Here is a 20,282-nt window from a genome sequence, read left to right on the forward strand (position 1 = left end):
GAGAGAGAGAGAGAAAAGGATGGTTTGTCAAGGTTATCCACTCCTACCTGAGGAAGTGATGGTCTGACGCAGCTGTCGTCATTTTCAATTGATAAAACATTTAAGTCTTTCAACACTAGCCTGTCAGCAAGAGGCAGAAATAACCTACAACAGGGTTTATTCTGAAGGTGACAAAAATATACTGTTAGCATCCCAAAAACACAGTTGTAGCCTCAAACAGTGAGATTGTTGGGACGAGAAACACATGTCTTTTCCCAATGAGCATGAATAAATGAATAAAACTCATAATAGATATATGAACTATTATGCAGTCTTATAATTTCTTTATATTAATCTTGTCTCTAGGTGGAGGCTTCAGATAAGCCCAGTGTTTTTTTTTTTTTGCCTCTTCCTGCACTTTATATTATTCCAATAATAATAATAAATATAATATATTATATTATTTTTTTGTTATGTTGTTGTTCTTAAATTATGCAAAATAAATAAACAAACAAAATAAACCAAATGATGAATTAACAGTGACAGAGAGAAATGAAGGACATTTTGCAATTGAAGAGGAGCAAATACTTTATTTTACCAGTGATGTAAAATGTAACTCTACACCTATGAATAAACCTTAATATAAATAAATCATAAACTAATGGTGCTAAATTCAAAATTCAGAGCATTCAGAGCTCCAAACATCTCGCAACATGGCCACGACTGAGCCTGAACCCCAAAGATATGACCATTTAATGAAACATGACATCTCCTCTTTTTACCTTCCTTGTTTAACAGTGCTTGTATCTAATGGTGCTAGTTGCTAATGTTGCTAGCAGCTATTGGTGCTAGGTGCTAGTAGTGGTCAAGGCCTATTGAAAGAGGCATGGACATGGTTTTGAACTCTGGGGTATAATAACACATGGGCAGTGTAACTGAAGCTGCGGTCATGCGTTGCTATTGGCTCAATTTCAGCGAGTGGCATGTGTTGTACCCCAAATATATGACATGTGACATCTCCTCTTTTTACCCTCCTTGCTAACGGTGCTAGGAGCTACCAGTGCTATAACAGCTAACGGTGCTAGTAGCTAATGGTGCTATGGCAGCTAACGGTGTTAGGAGCTAACGGTGTTAGGAGCTAACGGTGCTATAGCAGCTAAAGGTGCTAGGAGCTAATGGTGCTATAGCAGCTAACGGTGTTAGGAGCTAACGGTGCTATAGCAGCTAAAGGTGCTAGGAGCTAATGGTGCTATAGCAGCTAACGGTGCTATAACAGCTAACGTTGCTAGTAGCTAATGGTGCTATAGCAGCTAACGGTGCTATAGCAGCTAACGGTGCTAGTAGCTAATGGTGCTATAACAGCTAACGGTGCTAGTAGCTAATGGTGCTATAACAGCTAACGGTGCTAGTAGCTAATGGTGCTATAGCAGCTAACGGTGCTAGGAGCTAACAGTGCTATAGCAGCTAACGGTGTTAGGAGCTAACGGTGCTATAGCAGCTAACGGTGCTAGGAGCTAACGGTGCTATAGCAGCTAATGGTGCTAGGAGCTAACGGTGCTATAGCAGCTAATGGTGCTAGGAGCTGACGGTGCTATAGCAGCTAACGTTCAAGCTTCGAGCTATGGGGTATGACACATGCACAGTGTAACTGAAGCTGCGGTCATGCGTTGCTATTGGCTCAATTTCGGCGAGTGCATTTGATCTCTGCGCATGTGTTGTATCCCAAAGACATGACCATTTAATAAAACATGACATCTCCTCTTTTTACCTTCGTTGGTTAACGATTCTAGCAGCTAATGGTGCTAGAAAACAACAAGTGCAAACAAGGCCAACAGTGCTGACAGAGCTAACAGTGTTTATCTGAGGGGGCCGGAGGGTGGGTGCTACTCTTCTGCAAAGAAGCTGTCAGCAGGTACGAAGTTATCAGCTGTAACCGCCATATGAGCGGCGGCCACGAACTAGCCAGAGGGGCACGCTCACATGCACTAAAGTAAGTAAAGTGTGGCAGGCCCGGCTATGTCAACAAAGCACAGAGAAACTGGGATTACAACACACACAGAGGGAGAGCGACTTCATCCTCTGTTCAGGTAGACATTAGGCTATTCCAATATATCTTTACATTGCAAACATTTGTTTGATGCTACATTAATACTATGGATATCGTATAGAGATCTTAGAAAGTAATGCTTAACTAATACTTATGATGATTTAATGCATGAATCAATTAGCTGACAGAAAGAGAATATATATTTCATAGATGACTACACTCTAGTAATCTTTGGCTAACAGCTTTATCTCTCTGATCAAACATTGGACTGGGTGGTCGTTTCTCTATTAGACATCGGACGTGCGACACGACTGCAGCAGACACAGTCACCCTGGGGATCATAAATCACGCTCCATCCACCAGAATATTCTCTAACGCCACCGAGATGGGGGAGGAAGATATTATCGAGGGGCCATTTTTCATCCTGATCCAATGGATTTATTTTATCCTCCTTGTTCCGACATGTCTGAATCCTTGGTCGTCTTAATCAGATGTGTTTGTCCTCAGTTGCTTCTTGATATTTCTCTTCATCTGCATCATTATTAAATACATGTGATCATAAAGAACATAGGAAGTGGCTTTAAACTCAGTTTGATTAATAAGCATTAATACAGTTTGAACTCCAAATAAGACATGACCTCTACAGTACTTTTGAATCACAACTCTTCTCTCTGTATTTGTGATGCCTTGCAGTATAATTCAAACTCTCTTTAGGTTAAACTAAAACCCACACCAGAGTGTAGCATCCAACACGAGCTCAGGTTCTGATCAGTTATTAGTATTTCTACAGCTGGTCCTCACTCGGTGACGCTTTTGACGCACCTTGTTCGAGCTGACTGCTGGAAGCGGTTGCCACAGCAACCCTCAGGATCATATGACTGACTTTTATCTCATCTCTGCACCCTCATTTTTGCACTCCATAAATTGCTTCATCCTATAGTTGGAAACCAAAAAAATGCATTTGAAACATCCACACATATGCGTGACCTAAAGTTAAACTATGGTCTCTGAAGTTTCTGTGTCATCCTAAAGGTGACAGACGGAGGATCATATTTAATAGAAATACTTTAATTAGTTGTACTATACCGATGTCTCCTCCCACTGTGTTTCCTCTCTTTCCTCAGCTCTACTTTCCTCTTGTTTTAACATGTTTTTTAAGTGTACAGTGGATTAGAGATGATCATCTGTAGTATTTTCTCACACCACTTTTTCTTTCACAACCTTTTTGTCACCTCGGCTGATTGGACCAAGTCACACCATCTTCTTCCATAAAAACTAATACTGAGGTGCTCTTGATTAACCCACTAGCCTCAGCTGCTGCAGGGCATCTGCTAAGCGGTCAGCTGTGTGTCACTCAGTGATGCACTGGCATCATTTTTCAGGGGTTTTATTAAGCCTGCATCAGCAGCCTCGTAGGCCTGTGGGACTGTGGGACTGTGGGCACCGCGCCGCTGCTGCCCTCTCTGGTTAGCAAATGACCGAACAGTCCCATCTGGGTTGGAGAAGCTGCAGCTTTGTTCGGCCTTCACTACATCTCATAACCTTTTACTCATACCTGCATTTATTGTGCATACTTTTAAACCTTTTTTTCCCCCAACTTCACTCCCACTGTTATAATCTGCAGAGTTGTGTGGTTTATGGTAAAACCCCAGAGATCTGTTCTTGGTTCTTGTTCATTCAGCATCAGATATAAACAGCCATGCTATAGCAGCTCTGTGAGGTTGTTTACTGTAGGCACAGAGGTGCTTGAGCTAACATGCAGTATGGGACAACACATTCACTTTATTATATTTATCATATATACATGGTACACGCATGAAATTTGACTTCTGCATTCTGCACCCATCCTGAGCAGTAGGGCTGCTTTGAAGCGCCTGGGGAGCAACTTGGGGATTAGTGTCTTGCTCAAGGACACTTGGACATGCAGACAGGGGATCACCAGAGTTATTACAATTCATCCTGAAACACAAAGCTTTCACCTATAGGAGGCCGCTGCTTATGTCCCGTTCGCCATGTTACAATCAGTTCTTCGTTTGTGTCCCGTGTACATAACGTTCAGTGTCATTTTCACTGTACAAACGTAGTGGTTTTTAACTTTTATTGCCTGAACCTAAAGTGTTTTTTGTTTAATTCGCAACATTAAGCACGTGTTTTCTGCGACAGTGTATGGCGAGTTGCGATGAGAACGTGCTGGTTGTTGAGATATATCACTCAAAACTATTAATGTCAACCTCATGGTGGCACTAGAAGAAAAGTCATGGGATCATCAAAGTCAGTAGGATTCATCCTCTGGGAACCATGAATGACTGTACAAAATAATGACAATCCAGTAGTTGTAGAGATATTTCAGTCTGAACCAAAGTGGGAGCCCAGTCAGAGTTGAATTCACAGTCTTTAACATTTCTCTTTGGCAGGGCTGAGTGTTACAGTTATTCTTTTATCTTAGATTATTCTTAAGTTTATATTTATCATCAGCATCCTTTTCTCTGCTCTGTCTCAGTCCCTGCAGTGTCCTTCCTCTTATTATGAAGAATTTCTCTCTAGAATCTTTTCCTCAAATATCCTCTATGATTTTTATTGTATCTCGTGGTCCTCGGTTTCTGACGTCAGCACCATTTCACAGCACATTTCCACTCCTCTCTGCTGTTCACCTTCAGTCGCCTCGAACTTCACATTGTCTCCCCGCCGCTTTGCAGCACCCGCTTCCTTTTGTGCTCACCGCCACGCCCACTTCCAGTGCACGTGCGCTCATGCATTCTGCATCTGCACCGCCACATCCGCCCAGTACTTTTCCTTCACTCCGTCTCATTTATATTCCTCCCTCCCCATCCCTTTGCTCCCCTCCTCCTCCCTCCTTCTCGTTTCTCCCCTTGTGTTTTTTGTGCTGTCTGGGTCACTCTCTGCTCCTAAAAAAAGATTCACTCGGCACTGGGTATCGCTTATCTAGTCCATTATTCTGAGTACAAGCACTTGAACAAACATAATTACATCAACACTGCAAAAGCATGTGAATGTACATACTTTTGACAGGTGTGAACGGAGGAGTCAAAGCAATCCATGTCTATATTTGTCAGCCCACGTGCGTGACATTGCTCTCTGTGATCAAAGCACTGATAATTCATACTGCTTCATCAGCATCATGCAAAACCTGTGCATACAAACACACTATTTGAAGAAGTTTTATTGTATTGTACAGCATTCCCTAAGACGAGGAAATGAACAAAAGGCTCTTTAAGTCATGCATAACTTGGCTTTCTGCTTTATCTGTCAATGCATTCTCACAGTGTTGTAACATTTCCTGCTTTTCCCAGAGTGCATCGGTGCACAGGCTGGTGTTGTGCAGGTGTTCAGACTGTGGAGAAAGTGGGTCATGTCGGGCTCTGAGAGACACACTGCAGTGCTCCACCATATGGCATTACAAGACTGTAGGTTGTAATCAGTAACTATTGTTCTGTATGAGGAGCCTTGTCATTAAATGACGATACCATGAGAAACATAACAGATTTTAAAAACCAGTTTGGTGCTATGATACATGTGGTGATGAGACACAGTAGGCGTCTCTCATTTTTCACACACATGATGGGAAATTCATGGAGGACCGGTTCAGGTGAGACAGGTGAAGGATTGGGTGTTCTCTGGTTGGCAGAAACGCCCAAACAGATCTGTTACTGAGCATCTGTCTCACATGGATGCCAGGGTGTAGTTGGTCAGGCCACGCTGTTCACCTTAATGCACAAAAATAGAAACTCATTTAAAGCTGTTTTTTTCGTCACTAATCCTTTGCAGACTTCCCCTTTGATAGCTCATTAAGAAAAACCCTCAGCTGCATGCCATTCTGTTTTTTGACGGATATTATTAGATGAAACGCAGATCTGTTGCAGTATATTCAACGTTTCATATTTCAGCGAGTTCATAGCAGCAGCCTTGGTGAATTTGAGATTAATCTTTTTTTTTGAACATGTTATTTTAAAGTCTGAAAACATTACTGTGTGTAGGTTTGCTTCCTGATCTACTGGTGTGAACAAGCACAGCAGCAAGTTTGCCACCATTTGATATGTAAGCACACTTCACTGATGGATGAATGCTTTGATTGAGGACAAACAACTGACCTGGATATTGGATTTAAAGCAGGAACAAATTTCCCCCTCTCATACTACCTTTATACACACACACACTTAAACCCATTTTAATACTGGGTGGCAGATTGCCTTGCTGGGCCTGCGCGGGGACATGTGGCGGTCTATAGAGGAAGTTCACCAGATGGTCTCTCAAAGAGGGGCCAGTCCAGTTCACGGGGTTGAAGGCAACGCTTCTGTCCCCATTTTATTATTTTTTTTTTTACAACATAATCCTTTAAAAATACCCTTGCAGCAAATCACACTGCATTCTTTTCGGTAAGTATTGTTGATGCAACAAGGTTGATGCAACAAATAATACGATCAGTGAGACAAAAAGGGATTCAGATTGTTCCAGAAGAATTTGAATAAATGTGACACAATTTGAAACCAGATGGGTGATTAAGTCCTTTTTGTTAAAAATGATCAAGATATATGTTTTGATTTGTAAAGGCGATCTTTGCTGTAAATTAATGTGTATTCTGTGATAGCATGGGCAAACGAAACAACATTTATTCAGGAAGGCTTTATTTTTTTTAAGAATCTCAGCAAGCTCAGATGAAGAAATTCAACAGAAGAAACATTTGCATGTGTACATTTTTGCATGTGTGTCACAAAATGTATTAAATTGTCAGTTTTTCTGTCCATAAAGCAACACAGTCTAATAATTGGACATCCACCTCTACCCCTGCTGTCGCTCAGGCTGTAATCCTACGCGTGGGTGCGCCCTACATACTGTACATGCCTCAGCATTTTATTTTCTGTGTATTATCAATTATAATTAAAAGTGCCCACACATCCAAAAATACCCCTACTGACACAGACTGGTGTAGTGTGGATGGTGGCTCAGGCTGTAACACAGCTTGGGTTGGTGTAATTACTGTAAGAAATACAAGAGCAAAAAGGTTAATTGAAATGGAGGCAAACTCAAGGTCGCCTCTTAAATTCATTGAAATGGTCTGAGGGGCAGGTCGTCATGTGACTGAATGGGGCCTTAGGACGTTCATTAAATATGTTCTTGAACAGATGTTGTGAGGGGATGTTTGAGAAATAAGGACTTTGTATAGATATTATAAAAGGAAATTAAATAGATTTCACTTTTACTGTATATGATATGGGAAGATTAGCTGCCAGTGAGTAAAGCTTTTAAGATTTGTGTATAGTAGTTGCAATATACTACAAGTAGTAATGTATATATTTGATGTTTTTGTATCTTTGGCTTTGTTCCGTTTCTTATTTTGATCATAACAGAATTCCTTTTTATAATACAAATTATTTAATAAAATATAAACCCACAGAAAAAAAACAGCACAATTTCAATAAAGTCAGTGTGTAAAAGTGTAAAGGATTCTAATATGTGATAAGAAAATGTGTTTAATTTGGACAATTTTCATAACAAATAACCTTTTTTAAGCATACTAACTGAAGTTAAACCGAGTTCAACTCATTTTTGTTTGTTTTGAACTGCATAAGATGTTTTATTTTTAAGTTATATAGTGGTTTCTTCATGTTTTATTCAGAGTAGTGATGTTACAATACTCAATACAAGTCTTCCAGGAGATAGACTGGACTTCTAAGAGGTTTTTAATTGAACAGTTTCACTCCACTTGTCCACTACCTGGCAGCCGCTGAGGAGACTTCAAGTCAATACTCAGGATACTAAAGTCTTTCTGTCAGTCTAGACAGTTAGTGCTTTACCTTGATGTTTCAGTGGTAAACTGCAGCTGATGTGTTTGTTAGGAGGAACTTCTCTGCCCCCTACTGGTGCAAATTTGGTAAAAACATGTTTGTTCAGTGTCCAGTAGGATGACAGGAGCACAGCTGGTAAACATACACACTTACATGGATGCTGGAGTTTGATCTTGTGTAGTCATCGTAAAATAATTAAGTTCAACCTATAATAATCAGTGGGACATATAATACATGAGAAATATACATGTTGTGACATTAAATAGCAGCATATACCCCACTTATTTCTTTCTTTTGCATCCTTGCCACTCCTTAACACAAGTATAGAAATATATAATATTAACAACCACAACGCCTGAACGATTTCTTTAATTGGAAGAAAGATAAAAGCGTGAAAACCTACAGTATACAGTGTACGTTTTTTATCTAGTTATCCACCCCATAACTAAAGCCACGCAGTATTAACACTGTCTGTGTGACTTGCTTGGATAATACAGTGTAATACTGAGAAAGGGTATGATGTACACTTTCCTGCATTAGATGTAAAGATCTAAAGAGTTCACAGCACTTTTGTTTCATGAATCTTGTTCTATCCGATGCAGACGCAATATAAACATGTATTATTTTTATTACAAGCATACTTGGTGATGTGCTATTGTGTGTAGCTGTGTATTGTGCGTTTTGCATGTTCTTTCTTGTGTGACTACAGTGTGTTTCTTTGTCTTGATCTGCCAAGGGACTACAGATGTGAATTAGTTTAAAGCTATAATCTGGTACGGTGCATCGAATGGTGATATTTATGTTTTAAACTGTACATGGTCCCTTTTAAATAAAATAATAAATATTATACACAGCTGGTCCCTGACGAGGCCCTGGCCGGCTACACTTCCTGCACAAATGGACACAAATGCAAACAGCTTGTTAGATCTTTGCTCGACATATGCCTGCCCCTCCTCCACTGTGAATGAAGTGTTGTTTCCTGCCAAGTATTACTCAATACACTGTCAGTGTCCTTACTTCAAGGTCACCATGCATGCCTGTACCAATTATGTTATTCTAACTCTGTAACGCTGTACCTAAATGTAGGCTAAATAGATATATAGATCGATAGTAACTTCATTGATCCCGAGGGAAATTCAAGTTTCCAGCATCCCAGTTCCATAGTGCAAAACATGTTAGTAAAAAGGCAGTAAAAAAGTTATTAGTGCAAAGTACAAAGTACAAAAAAAATATACCAGAGATAAAATTACAAGGAGATGAAGAAAACTGTTAAAACTGAATATAGTGCAGGGTAAAAGCTGTGATACACGACTATTGAAAAAGTGAATATAGTGCAGAAGAGACTGTTAAAACTGAATATAGTGCAGGGTAACTCATACTGTATTTATATGAATTAATTCAAGATGTTGTGCAAAATGTTTTTGCTGCTGCTCTAGTGTGTCACAATAATTATATTCCATCACAATCTGCCTTCAGGGCTGTAATCTGTACTCTGGCCCCACAGCAGAGCCGCACCCTTGTTTATAATAGGCGAGAGAACTTCCTGTTCACATGAGTGACAGCCCGCTCAGCCAATCAGCTTCTTCTACAGGCGCGTACTAGTGATGGGAATTCCGGATCGTTTTAGTGAGCCAGATCATTTGAGCTCAGCTCACCAAGAAGAGCCGGCTCTTTCGGCTCCCAAACGGCTTTTCGTTTTACCACTTCTGCCTTTTTTAGTTCAGCCAAATTTAGCGCTGTTTTGACCTATGATTAGTATGTGTGCACATATATCATTTAAATTATTCAATGTAATTATACTAAACCTTATAATTTCCAGAATATCATAATTTTACATGCTGCTTCATTTCCGACTGTCACTCATCTTGTCTGCTATTCGCGCACCGCACTCCTCTCTCTCTTTCTCTCCTCCTCTCCCTCCTGCTCTGTACCTGTAGACCGTCAGCGCGACGCGCAACCCCGCCCCTCCCTGCTTGATGGTATGATCCTTGTCTGTCATCACCTGATTGGTCACACGGACGTCATTAACACAACATTCAGTCACAGTGTGTGTTCCAATCCACGTACTTCCTGAAGTACAGTTCAATGTAGTGCACTGTGTGCACTCTGTACTTATTTGAGTAGTGCGTAAATTTCAGTGGGGTAGGGTCATCTCAATTCGAGTACTCTGCGGCGCACTGACCGGAAATGACGATCGCAACATTTCACCGCGGCTCGCTACCTGCCAAAATATCTTCTTCTTCTTCGGGGTTTTACGGCAGCTGGTATCCTTTGTGTTGCACTGCTGCCTCCTTCAGGTTTTACCCGTCCACTACCCGCCAGAATATCTGCCTGCTTTGTTAAAGAAAAAAATTAAAGCAGAGTGGAAATTACGTTTCCAACGTCGTCGCCTACGATGTGTCCTCCTGTTGGCTGAAAATGCACCGGTATGTTTACGTATTGTATTGTTTTATTCTGTTATCTACTCATGTTTGAATAGTGGTTGTGGTCCTGCCCCTTCCGCTACGTATCCAAGATGGCGACAATTAAGTGTGAAAAGTGTCCAGCGTTTCACACTCAACGATTTGACCGTTGTGAGTACAACATCTGGGTACTTTGAGTGCACTGCATTTTGCCATACTTCACAGTGCGAACGCACTTATGGACTCAAAAAAGTGTAAGTACAGAAGTAGGCGGACTGGAACACACTCACAGTCAGTGCATGGAGTGCCCGTGGCGCGAAGAAGATCGTCCTGTCATTCTGCCTTGAATTAATTAAAAAAAACAAAAAAAAGTCTCTCGGATGGGAGCCGACTCTTATGGTACGTGTCCACAGGGGCGTTTTTTATCGCGAGGGGACGCGACGCTTCCCAACATTGGACGCTTGGTGGGCTGCCCTAGAAACAAGGCACTCGGCTCCTGATTGGACGAACGCTTTCCCGCTGTTGGCTGCTGCTCTCAAACCGGAACCAGTATGGAGGCTCATTTGGAAACTTTCTTCTCTTATTTCACGTAAATAGTTCACTGAAATGTGTTTCTGAAAACATTTGAGGCGAGAAATAACCCATGCAGTTGCCGAATCTGTCTTTATTTTGGCTCGACAACGTTTAGTTTAAAAGATTATCGGGAGTTTCGAGAGGCGGCGAGTCGCGTCGGACGCCCGTGATTTGCATAAAGTAGCCAGGACCTCAACTTCATGCAAATGAGGAGCGGGCTTCCTGCACGCGTAGTCTCTCGAATCGCGACGCCACGCTACCGGAATGCATTGCGCGGCTTCTTGCATAGACAATGAATGGGGAGCGTGGAAAGCACGGAGCCTGTGGACACGTACCGTTAACGTTCACTTAAAAGAGCCGGCTCTTTGAACCGGCTCGTTCTTGAACCCACACATCACTACCATCACGAGGCGGGACTTCCCGTTACAGTAGTAGCAAAGTATTTCCATCATGGCGATCATGTCGCTCGCCTGAGAGTGTCGTGGAAACTAAATTAAGAGAGTTAAGCTGTATTTCAGATTACATAGACCAGCGTGTGTGTCCAGGCTGCATTTGAGATGAAGGGTAAAGAGCGGTCGCCGGTGAAGAAGCGCTCGCGGGCTCCAGAAGACGGTCGAGAGCAGAGAGGAGGAGGAAGCAAGAAGCCCGGAGCCCTGGCGACGGTTGCTGGCAGCAACAACGGCTCCTCTTCATCCAGGAGAAGTTTACACGGTGACAAAAGAGACATGAGGGATTCAGACGGACATAACTCATCCAGTCGGACTAGCAGCGGCTACGACTACGGAGCAGTTCCCGGTAACAAGCCGTACAACGCTGCTGCTGCTGACATGGACGCGGAAACAGCCAACAACAGGTCCGGCTCGTCACGCAGCGAGCCGCGGCCTCCTCCTCCTCCGACGTCCACCCCGGAAAACGAGTACAAGACGCTCAAGATCAGCGAACTGGGCAACCAGCTGAACGACGAGGAGATAGAGGACGGGCTGTTTCACGAGTTCAAGAGGTTTGGAGACGTGAGTGTGAAGATTAGTCGAGAGAAAAACGACGACAGGGTGGCGTATGTGAACTTCAGGAGGCCGGATGACGCCCGGTCCGCCAAACACGCCCGAGGAAAGCTGGTGCTGTACGACCGGCCTCTGAAGATAGAGACTGTTTACACCAACAGGATCAGGAGCCGGTCACCTGTTACAAAGGACACTTTCTCACCAGGAGGACACAGACATCTCCACTCTCAGAGGCCTCTGTCACCCACTGGTATGGGCTACAGAGACTACAGGTTACAGCAGCTGGCTCTGGGGCGTCTTCCTGCTCCTCCTCCTCCTCCTCCACCTCCTCCACCACCTCACATAAGAGATCTGGAGAGAGACAGAGACTTTTCAGTGTACGATTCCAGGAATAGACCCCAATTCATTGCTGAGTGTGCTGTTTTCCGTGAGGATGACCTCATGACCCCTGAGGATGACCAGAGGGCAAACAGGACTTTGTTTCTGGGCAACCTGGACGTCAGCGTGACAGAGAGCGATTTGAGGAGGGCGTTTGACCGGTTTGGCGTGATAACAGAGGTGGACATAAAGCGGGCGGTGCGAGGCCAGAGCAACACCTATGGGTTCATCAAGTTTGAGAATCTGGACATGGCTCATCGTGCCAAAGTGGCGATGTCAGGGAAAGTGGTGGGCCACAACCCGATTAAGATTGGCTATGGGAAACCCACGCCCACGACCAGGCTGTGGGTGGGGGGCCTCGGACCTTGGGTGCCACTAGCTGCACTGGCCAAGGAGTTTGACCGCTTTGGCACCATCAGGACTATAGACTACAGGAAAGGCGAGGTGTGGGCTTATATCCAGTATGAAAGCTTGGACGCTGCTCAGGCCGCATGTACTCACATGAGAGGCTTCCCTCTCGGTGGCCCTGACAGGAGACTCCGGGTGGACTTTGCAGACACAGAGCACCGCTACCAGCAGCAGTACGTGCAGCTCCCCCTCCCTCTGCCGCACTATAACTTTGTTCCTGAGCCCTTCGCCCACCGCATTACAGACTCGGTGAGAGTGAGGGAGAGGTCCCCTCCGCTTCCTGCTCGCTTCAGAGAAAGGGGCATGTACTCCAGTGCTGAATGGTCTGGCATGGGTGTCCACGACAGGATGCGAGGAGCAGGCTTTGATCCCATGGATCGTCTGGACAGGCGTCCCCACGAGACCTGGTCAATAGACCGAGATTTGCAAGGCAGAGAACTAAGCCGCAAAAGGAGACTGGATCATTCGCCTGACAAAAGTGACTTTGGTCTGCGCCGTCGTGGCAACTCATTAGAGCGCAGCCCTGGTGGGATCAGTCGAGACGGGGGACGCTACAGTGACCCCTGCCTGCCTCGCTCTGGAACGTCCCCTGTTAGAGATCGCCAGACCACTGCCTTTGGAGACAAGAGAAGAAAGACACTCAGCCCATCTGCACCAGGCACTGAGAAGGACCGCAAACACAAAGCCAGTGACTTATCCAAGAGCCCGGCGAGGAAAGAGGATCCTTCGTCCTCAAAGTCTGGCCAGCAGTCTAAGCCGGCAGCTGGAGGACAGAAGCTGAGTCAGGTCTGGCAGGGCGTCCTCCTGCTGAAGAACAGCAGCTTTCCCACATCACTGCACCTGCTGGAGGGGGACATGGCTGTGGCTACCGGTCTGCTGCTGCCGGGCTCCGCCGGGGGTCAAGCGTCCCAGCTGAAGATCAGCCAGCGCCTGCGCCTGGACCAGCCCAAACTGGACGAAGTTTCCCGTCGCATCAAGGCCGCCGGCTCCAGCGGATACGCAATCCTCATGGCCGTGCCCGGGAAATCTGAAGACGGAGGGACCCAGGACGTCAGCAGCTCCGCCGAGAGGCCGCTGAAGAACCTGGTGTCCTACCTGAAGCAGAAGGAGGCGGCCGGCATCATCAGCCTCCCTGTGGGGGGCGGCCGTGACAAGGACCACGCAGGAGTCCTTCACGCTTTCCCCCCATGCGAGTTCTCACAGCAGTTCGTGGATGCCTCTGCCAAAGCCTTTGCCAAGTCAGAGGACGACTACATGGTGATGGTCATTATCAGAGGAGCGTCATGAAAAAAAAAAAAAAATCTAAATGTCTCTTTTCACTCTCATGGACTGTTTAACTGTGAGTTGTAAAAACAGGGAGAAGTAAAAACAGGAAGTGTTAGGGGTCTGATTTTAAGTTCCCTAACCTGCATGGTAGCTTGCATCTCATCCCGTTGAAGGTTTATAGAAATGAAAGGAGCATTGAATTGAATATGTTTTGATGAATTTGATTATTAACGCAGGTGACATGCTGCTTTCCGCTATATTTAGTTACCAGATAAATGTACATTACTTGAAGGGTACTCTGCTTAAAGTAATTCAGAACAAGCTACAGTTCTGTGAATCAATACTATATGTTGCCTTATCTCATTTAAAAAGAAACATAACTCCTTTACATTTCATACGGTGCATGCCGATAACACAAAACAGAATTTAAGATCCAAAACAGAGCTTTCATTTTTATCTGTACTCAGCATAGATTTAACCGGCCAGTGTCAACACAGTCATGTTTGTACAGCCAGCCTATGAAAGAATTTAGTCATGTACATATGGTTTTTGAAATATATCTATTTGCGCTAAAGCTTTACCCATTGCTCATTAATAGGCATATTCCAGATGTGCATCTGTATTACTTTTTGCTGACTAAGTAAACCTTTTTGATTCAAAGTTTCATTATAACAGCTCTTCTATTTTTGTCAGTTTTGGCCAGTCCAGCTTAAAGCTAAAGGAAATTTGTGGAAAGAAATTGTGTAAAAATGTAGAAGGGCATTATGGGGTATAGTAGAATAGATGACATTTGCTATTAATGCTCCTTTCTGAGCCACATCTGGAGGTTTATGTGACATTACAAGGGGAAATGAATGCAGTTTTTACTGTCTACTTTTCACACTTTTCACTAAGCACTGGCATGTAGGGGTGGACACAAGCAGCAATCACATTATGATGTAGTTCAATACAATAATAACCTTGCAAAGAATACTGCCTTTATGAAGCTACTTATGTTTAATTTGTTGAAGTTATGTTAGAGAGCACATTTAAGCTCTGTTTATTTCTAAACCCAAGGTGTTGTATTGAACTGCATTGTTATAAGCTAATATTAAGGGCTGGAACTAGTGATTACTTTCATTGTTCATTAACCTACTGGTTCTTTTATTGATTAATTGATTAATTATTTGATCTACAAAACATAAAAAATAGGGACATTTTCCTAAGGTGATGTTTTCATGTCTTTAAATAGCCTTTTATGGTCCTACCAAAAGTCCCAAAACTCAAAGTTATAATAATATATAACTGATTGATTGACCAGTTATCCAAATTGTTGCAGATAATCTATTAATTGGCTAATCATTTCAGCTTTAAATATATTATTACCATGGAGTGTCTCAACAGAACTGGATGTTACAATCTGTGCAGAGTTAATAGATCTGTTGTTTTGAGTGGGATTATATTATACAGAGTTGCTTTTGTGTCCACCCCTTTAATATTGTACTTTTATTGGCATCATATTCAATTTGGTTGAACAGTAATTGGTTGATTTAAATTCTCCACTTTTCTTATGTAATAACTAAATTACAATTACTACCCCAGCAAAGCATGTACTGTTTGAGGAAATGATGATGTAACCTATAAATGAAGAGCTCTATATATATGCCATGCACATCTCTAATGATCAGGAGGCTAGAGGTGGAAAATTTTTGCTATACTTTCAGTGGACTTCTGAATGAATGAGAGGAGACAAGGCTGACCTCCAGTGGCCTTACACACCTTCCTCTGAAAGGACTGTTAATGATTATTTTTCATGCTTTGATTTGTGTTTCAAATGGAGAGAAAAAAAAGAAAAGAAATGATTTGTGCTGTATACTCAGGATATCTGGAGAGAGAAATGGAGAGAACATCAGTGCTCATGGGCCTAAGAAGTATACCTAACTGTCAAAGTGCGACATGCACTTGATAGATTTTGTCTCAATAAATTTACTCTTTCGTGGGAAACACGAGTGCTTCGGAAGACAACTTTTGTGACCTTTTCTGTTCTTGGAATTGTCTATCAAACTCAAAAGGCGTTATCACTTTGACAGCCGGAGCCTTCCCAGCAGAAAGGAGAGGAAGTGTGGGAGGTCAGCCTCTCGGTTCTGTGTTTTCATTTCGTTGATCGTCATTTGTTGAATGACCTCTTTTGTGAAGAGCTTCGTTCAAATTGAAATTTGGCCATCAAACTAGAATACTTTTTTCAGCCCGTCTGTGAAGGCATATCTAGAGTCACTGTGTCTCTTCAGATGTGTGGCTTATTCTTCAGTCGCCTCTGGCCCGTTTGTACGGAGGTGTGGCTGAGAACCATCTGGTTTATTGCTCGCCAAGTTTTGCCACGCGTCCATCAGATGGCCTCTCAGCGGGGAGCACGGCAGCGTTCGACAGGCCTTTCCTTCTCATCTGGTTCCAGCAGCACGGCAGAGTATCGTTTCAGCGTCTGCAGCAGCAGCTCGAGAGAAAGGAGCAGAGTTCATTTGTGTAGTTGCTTATTGGAGTTTTGAAGAAGATCTCTGTGCTAGGGCCAGACGTCGAACGCGTCTCATCCCGTGTTCGGAGGAGAGGTCGAGACAGTGACGCATCATCTGCTTTATTTGCCTTAAAATGGAAAGGAAACACAACAGAGGAGAAAAGATTGCCTGTGCAGGGAATCATAATCTTTAGTTGATATGTTGATCTGATTTACACACTTTTAACTGCATATGAAAGCAAAGTGAAGAGTATCCTGCTATCATTGAGTCAGGATGTGTATCATCAAGACAGCGCTGTTCCTGCTCATCATCGCTGCTTCATCGCCAAACGAAACGGACCAGAGCAGCTTCAAGTGTCCACACGGCGGGTGCCACGGCCAGGATTCAAGGTTTCCTGGAGCTGGAAAAGGTTTGACTCTCACCCCGGCTGTTTCTGTTCCTGCTCCTGTTCCACAGGTAAAGTATCAAGATGGCCTGAACTACTGACTTGGGTATGTATTAAAATGTGTAAGACTAAACACACTAGGCCCTATTTAAACGCTGGTTAGAGGGTGAAAAGATATCCAAAATGTGTAATATTCCTGAAGTAAATACCAAAGTAATGCCCACAATTCACAGCTTTTATGTTAAGCAAATATCCCGTCAGTCAGTACTGGTGAGGGTCTACTTAGGACTTCTTTTACTTTTTACTAATATAACTTTCTTTGGTACATTTTGTCATGGTTTTGAACCATTTTCTATTTGTCAAATTACAAATAATTTTGCAGCGTTGGTCACAAATGCACCAGCAATTTTAAGTAAGTCATAGTCGGTGGAGGAAGAAGTACTCAGATCCTTAACTCAAGTATTCAGAGGAAACTATATTTTATTAGGCAATCATATGTTTTGTATAATCATATAATCTGCAAAATAACCAGAAACGACATCTATCTGATTAGATATTTGCAATTTTACAGCAGCAAAAGGGGACTGTGCAAACAACCAGAGGCATCAGTAAAAAACAGAACAAGATCTAATAAATAACTAAACTAACAAGATGAATAAGTAAACATTAAAAAACAAAATATAAAATATATTAAATATAATAGTAGACAGACTGAATGGTTGAATTCACGTTATTCCACATATGAAATGTGGATATTGCACAGAATATTGATGTATTCATATGATATATTAAAATGTAGTTACCTCCCACCACTGGTCATAGCTGAATGTCAATAAGTAGCAGTATAAGGAAACGTATAGACACAAGAGGCCAAATAGTCTCTGCTTTAGTTGCTGACACATTACTGCAAAGTAATAGAAGTATAGACAACTATGGTTTTATATGCAAAACTTGGGAAAACTGCATTAGTAAACGGGAAGAAATATGGAGTATTTCTTAAAACATTCTGAGCTTCATCTATTCTTTACTTTATCCAACTCATGTAGCTTTCTTTAAATTGATAGTTTGCGTAAGCTATTTCAATTTATCAGAATACATTTTTAAGAAATAATTTTAAAGCTTTCCGGGCAGAAAAGGTTTAGATGAGCTTTAATCTCTCATCAGTAGGAGCACACGATGAGAACAAACTGAGTCATCACTGGTTATGATGGGTGTTGTCCTCCTCTGGGACAATGAGAGTGGTGTAATTCATCATCCAGTGTGCTGTCAGCAGCGGTACGTCAGATAATGTAAACCACATAGAATAGTGCCAGAGTGTAATTAGTTTGATTGGAGATGTTAGGAGGCTGATATAAATAGTAGGGCTGTGTTTACTGTATGTGCGGGTTACACAGTAAATGTGCATTACCCTGCCTGAAACTAGGAACTGGAGAGCTAACACATGAGTTAGGGTTGGATAACTGGGAAATCAGTAGTGTTGTACAAAACAGTTCTTTTCAACGTACTGAACCACTTGAATCAGTTCAGTAAAAAGATTCCTTCGCTGAATCGTTCAGTGCTCGGCCGGTGCTCCGACTCACTGAAATAAAACACGACTGATCAGTTCAACTTGCTGACTAGTGAACTGAAAATTTAGTTGGATAAAGATACTGTTTGCAAATAAAAGTATTTGTATGCAACAAAATTTCATTTAAAATTTTTTTTTTTTATTATACTGAAATGAAAACAATAAATAATAAAAGTAGGAAATATAAATTAAAGTGCAAATACAAACAATATCAACAAGAAAATACCAGAAAATAGGCTAATGTAAACTGTAGTGCAACAACAAATATTAGGGTAACACTTAATTTTACAGGGCCGCAAATTTCATGGTAATTAGGTGATAATTAGCAAGTAACCTCTTTGAAATTTCTTTGGAATTACTCCCAAATTACCCCAAAATTTACCTTAAAATGTATCAAGAATTACTTTATTATAAACATTATTTAATAATTATATTCCACTATTTCCCAATAGCTGGTAATTTATTCAATACATTTCCAAGAAAAGAATACAAAGTTAATTGATATGCTTTATTTCCATGTCTGCTGATAAATAGATAATAACTAGCAAATAACTTTTGAAATATCTTTTAAAAACTCCCTGAATCATGACATTAGCTACCAGGTTATATCTGTGTAGACAATAAGTCACACAATGGTGAGATTTGTGACTGATCAGAAGTGTCTTCTATTAGTTTTGGTTTTCCACCTCCGATGAAGAGCAGCGCAGAGGCCGCTTCTCAAGCCTAAGGGCCCTATTTTAACCATTATATGCTATTTTAGCATCTAATTATTAAATAATGTTTATAATAAAATAATTTTCGATAAATTGAGGTAAATATTGGGGTAATTTGGCAGTAATTCCAAAGAAATTTTAAATAGATTACTTGCAAATTTCAATAAAGGCAATAAAGGTCAGTAAATGTTAAAAGATGACGTGCTGACCGAACCATAAGAGTTAATGAGGTCTTGCTTAATCTGTAGTCAGTATCCGTTAGCTGCAAGAGCTTTTGGCAACACAGTCGGCACCTCTACTTCCCTGTTCTTAGTTCCGCACCTCATTTGACCTGATAGTCACGACAAACTGAAGGACTGCTTTGTTGTTTTCTGTGTTTTAGGAAAGATCGCTACATGTTACTCTGACAGAAAGCTGTCAGTGAACTAAATTAGTCTAAAACAAAGCACATATAAACAACCCATGCTTTATTTACCATGGCTGCAACTAACGATTATTGTCATTGCCGATTAATTGATTAAATGTTAAAATGTACTGTGTGATAAACACAACGGCTAACCTGATGATGATTATGTGATCGTGAGTACAGTGTTTTATTTACCTGTTAAACTTTTTGTTATGATTTTCTTTTTTTGACTAGTGCCTTAAATGTTTTTTTTAATATGACCTGGTCATAATGAAAATGTTGAGTATTTCAGGTATCTCAGTGTGGAGGCAAGAAAGAAAGAAAACTCTTCTCTCTCCTCTTTGAAAAGACTCATGTTTACCTGCAGTGTGACTGAATGAGCTCTATACATGAGCTCTGAAGTTATGAACTCACATTCAAGGAATTCATCAGACAAAAGAAACTACGCCTTGGTAAGTACAATTTAAATTTGTTTTAAAATGTGCATATTTTTTTTTACCTTTTTGGTATTCTATATGAATGTAAATTGCATTTGATTTGTACCTGAATAAAAGCTGCTATTCTTGAAACACATTCTGACGTCTTTTTTTTTCATTTGAGTGGTCTCTTCTGGTTCTTAGACTCTCGGTCCTCTAGAGGGCACAGTTGGATGGCGTGACATGAACAGAAGACGTGCAGAGAGGGAGAAACGATACAGTATCAGTTTTTTTTAATAAGTAATGAGATAAGCTTATCCAGTTGATTTATGGTTGACAGGTGAGGAATTTTCTAATGAGACACACTAATGTCAATAACATTTGGTCTGCAGGCATTTACTCTTTATCTTTTAAAAGCCATTAATACTTGAAACAACCCTAAATGTGA

The 20,282-nt window shown here is 41.8% G+C and overlaps 1 protein-coding gene across 1 annotated transcript; it reads left to right on the forward strand.

Moving 5' to 3' along the window:
- The first annotated feature begins 11,221 nt into the window (after positions 1-11,221).
- Positions 11,222-15,857, forward strand: LOC119491671 (RNA-binding protein 15-like). Its single transcript, XM_037775850.1, has one exon. The coding sequence runs from the start codon at positions 11,363-11,365 to the stop codon at positions 13,877-13,879; it is 2,517 nt and encodes an 838-aa protein (XP_037631778.1). The 5' UTR covers positions 11,222-11,362; the 3' UTR covers positions 13,880-15,857.
- Positions 15,858-20,282: the final 4,425 nt, after the last annotated feature.

Source organism: Sebastes umbrosus, chromosome 1 (genome assembly GCF_015220745.1).
Source record: "Sebastes umbrosus isolate fSebUmb1 chromosome 1, fSebUmb1.pri, whole genome shotgun sequence".
In the NCBI taxonomy this organism is placed as follows: domain Eukaryota; kingdom Metazoa; phylum Chordata; class Actinopteri; order Perciformes; family Sebastidae; genus Sebastes; species Sebastes umbrosus.

Coding starts and splice junctions, on each gene's coding strand:
- LOC119491671 (XM_037775850.1), top strand. CDS start 11,363: ATGAAGGGTAAAGAGCGGTCGCCGGTGAAGAAGCGCTCGCGGGCTCCA.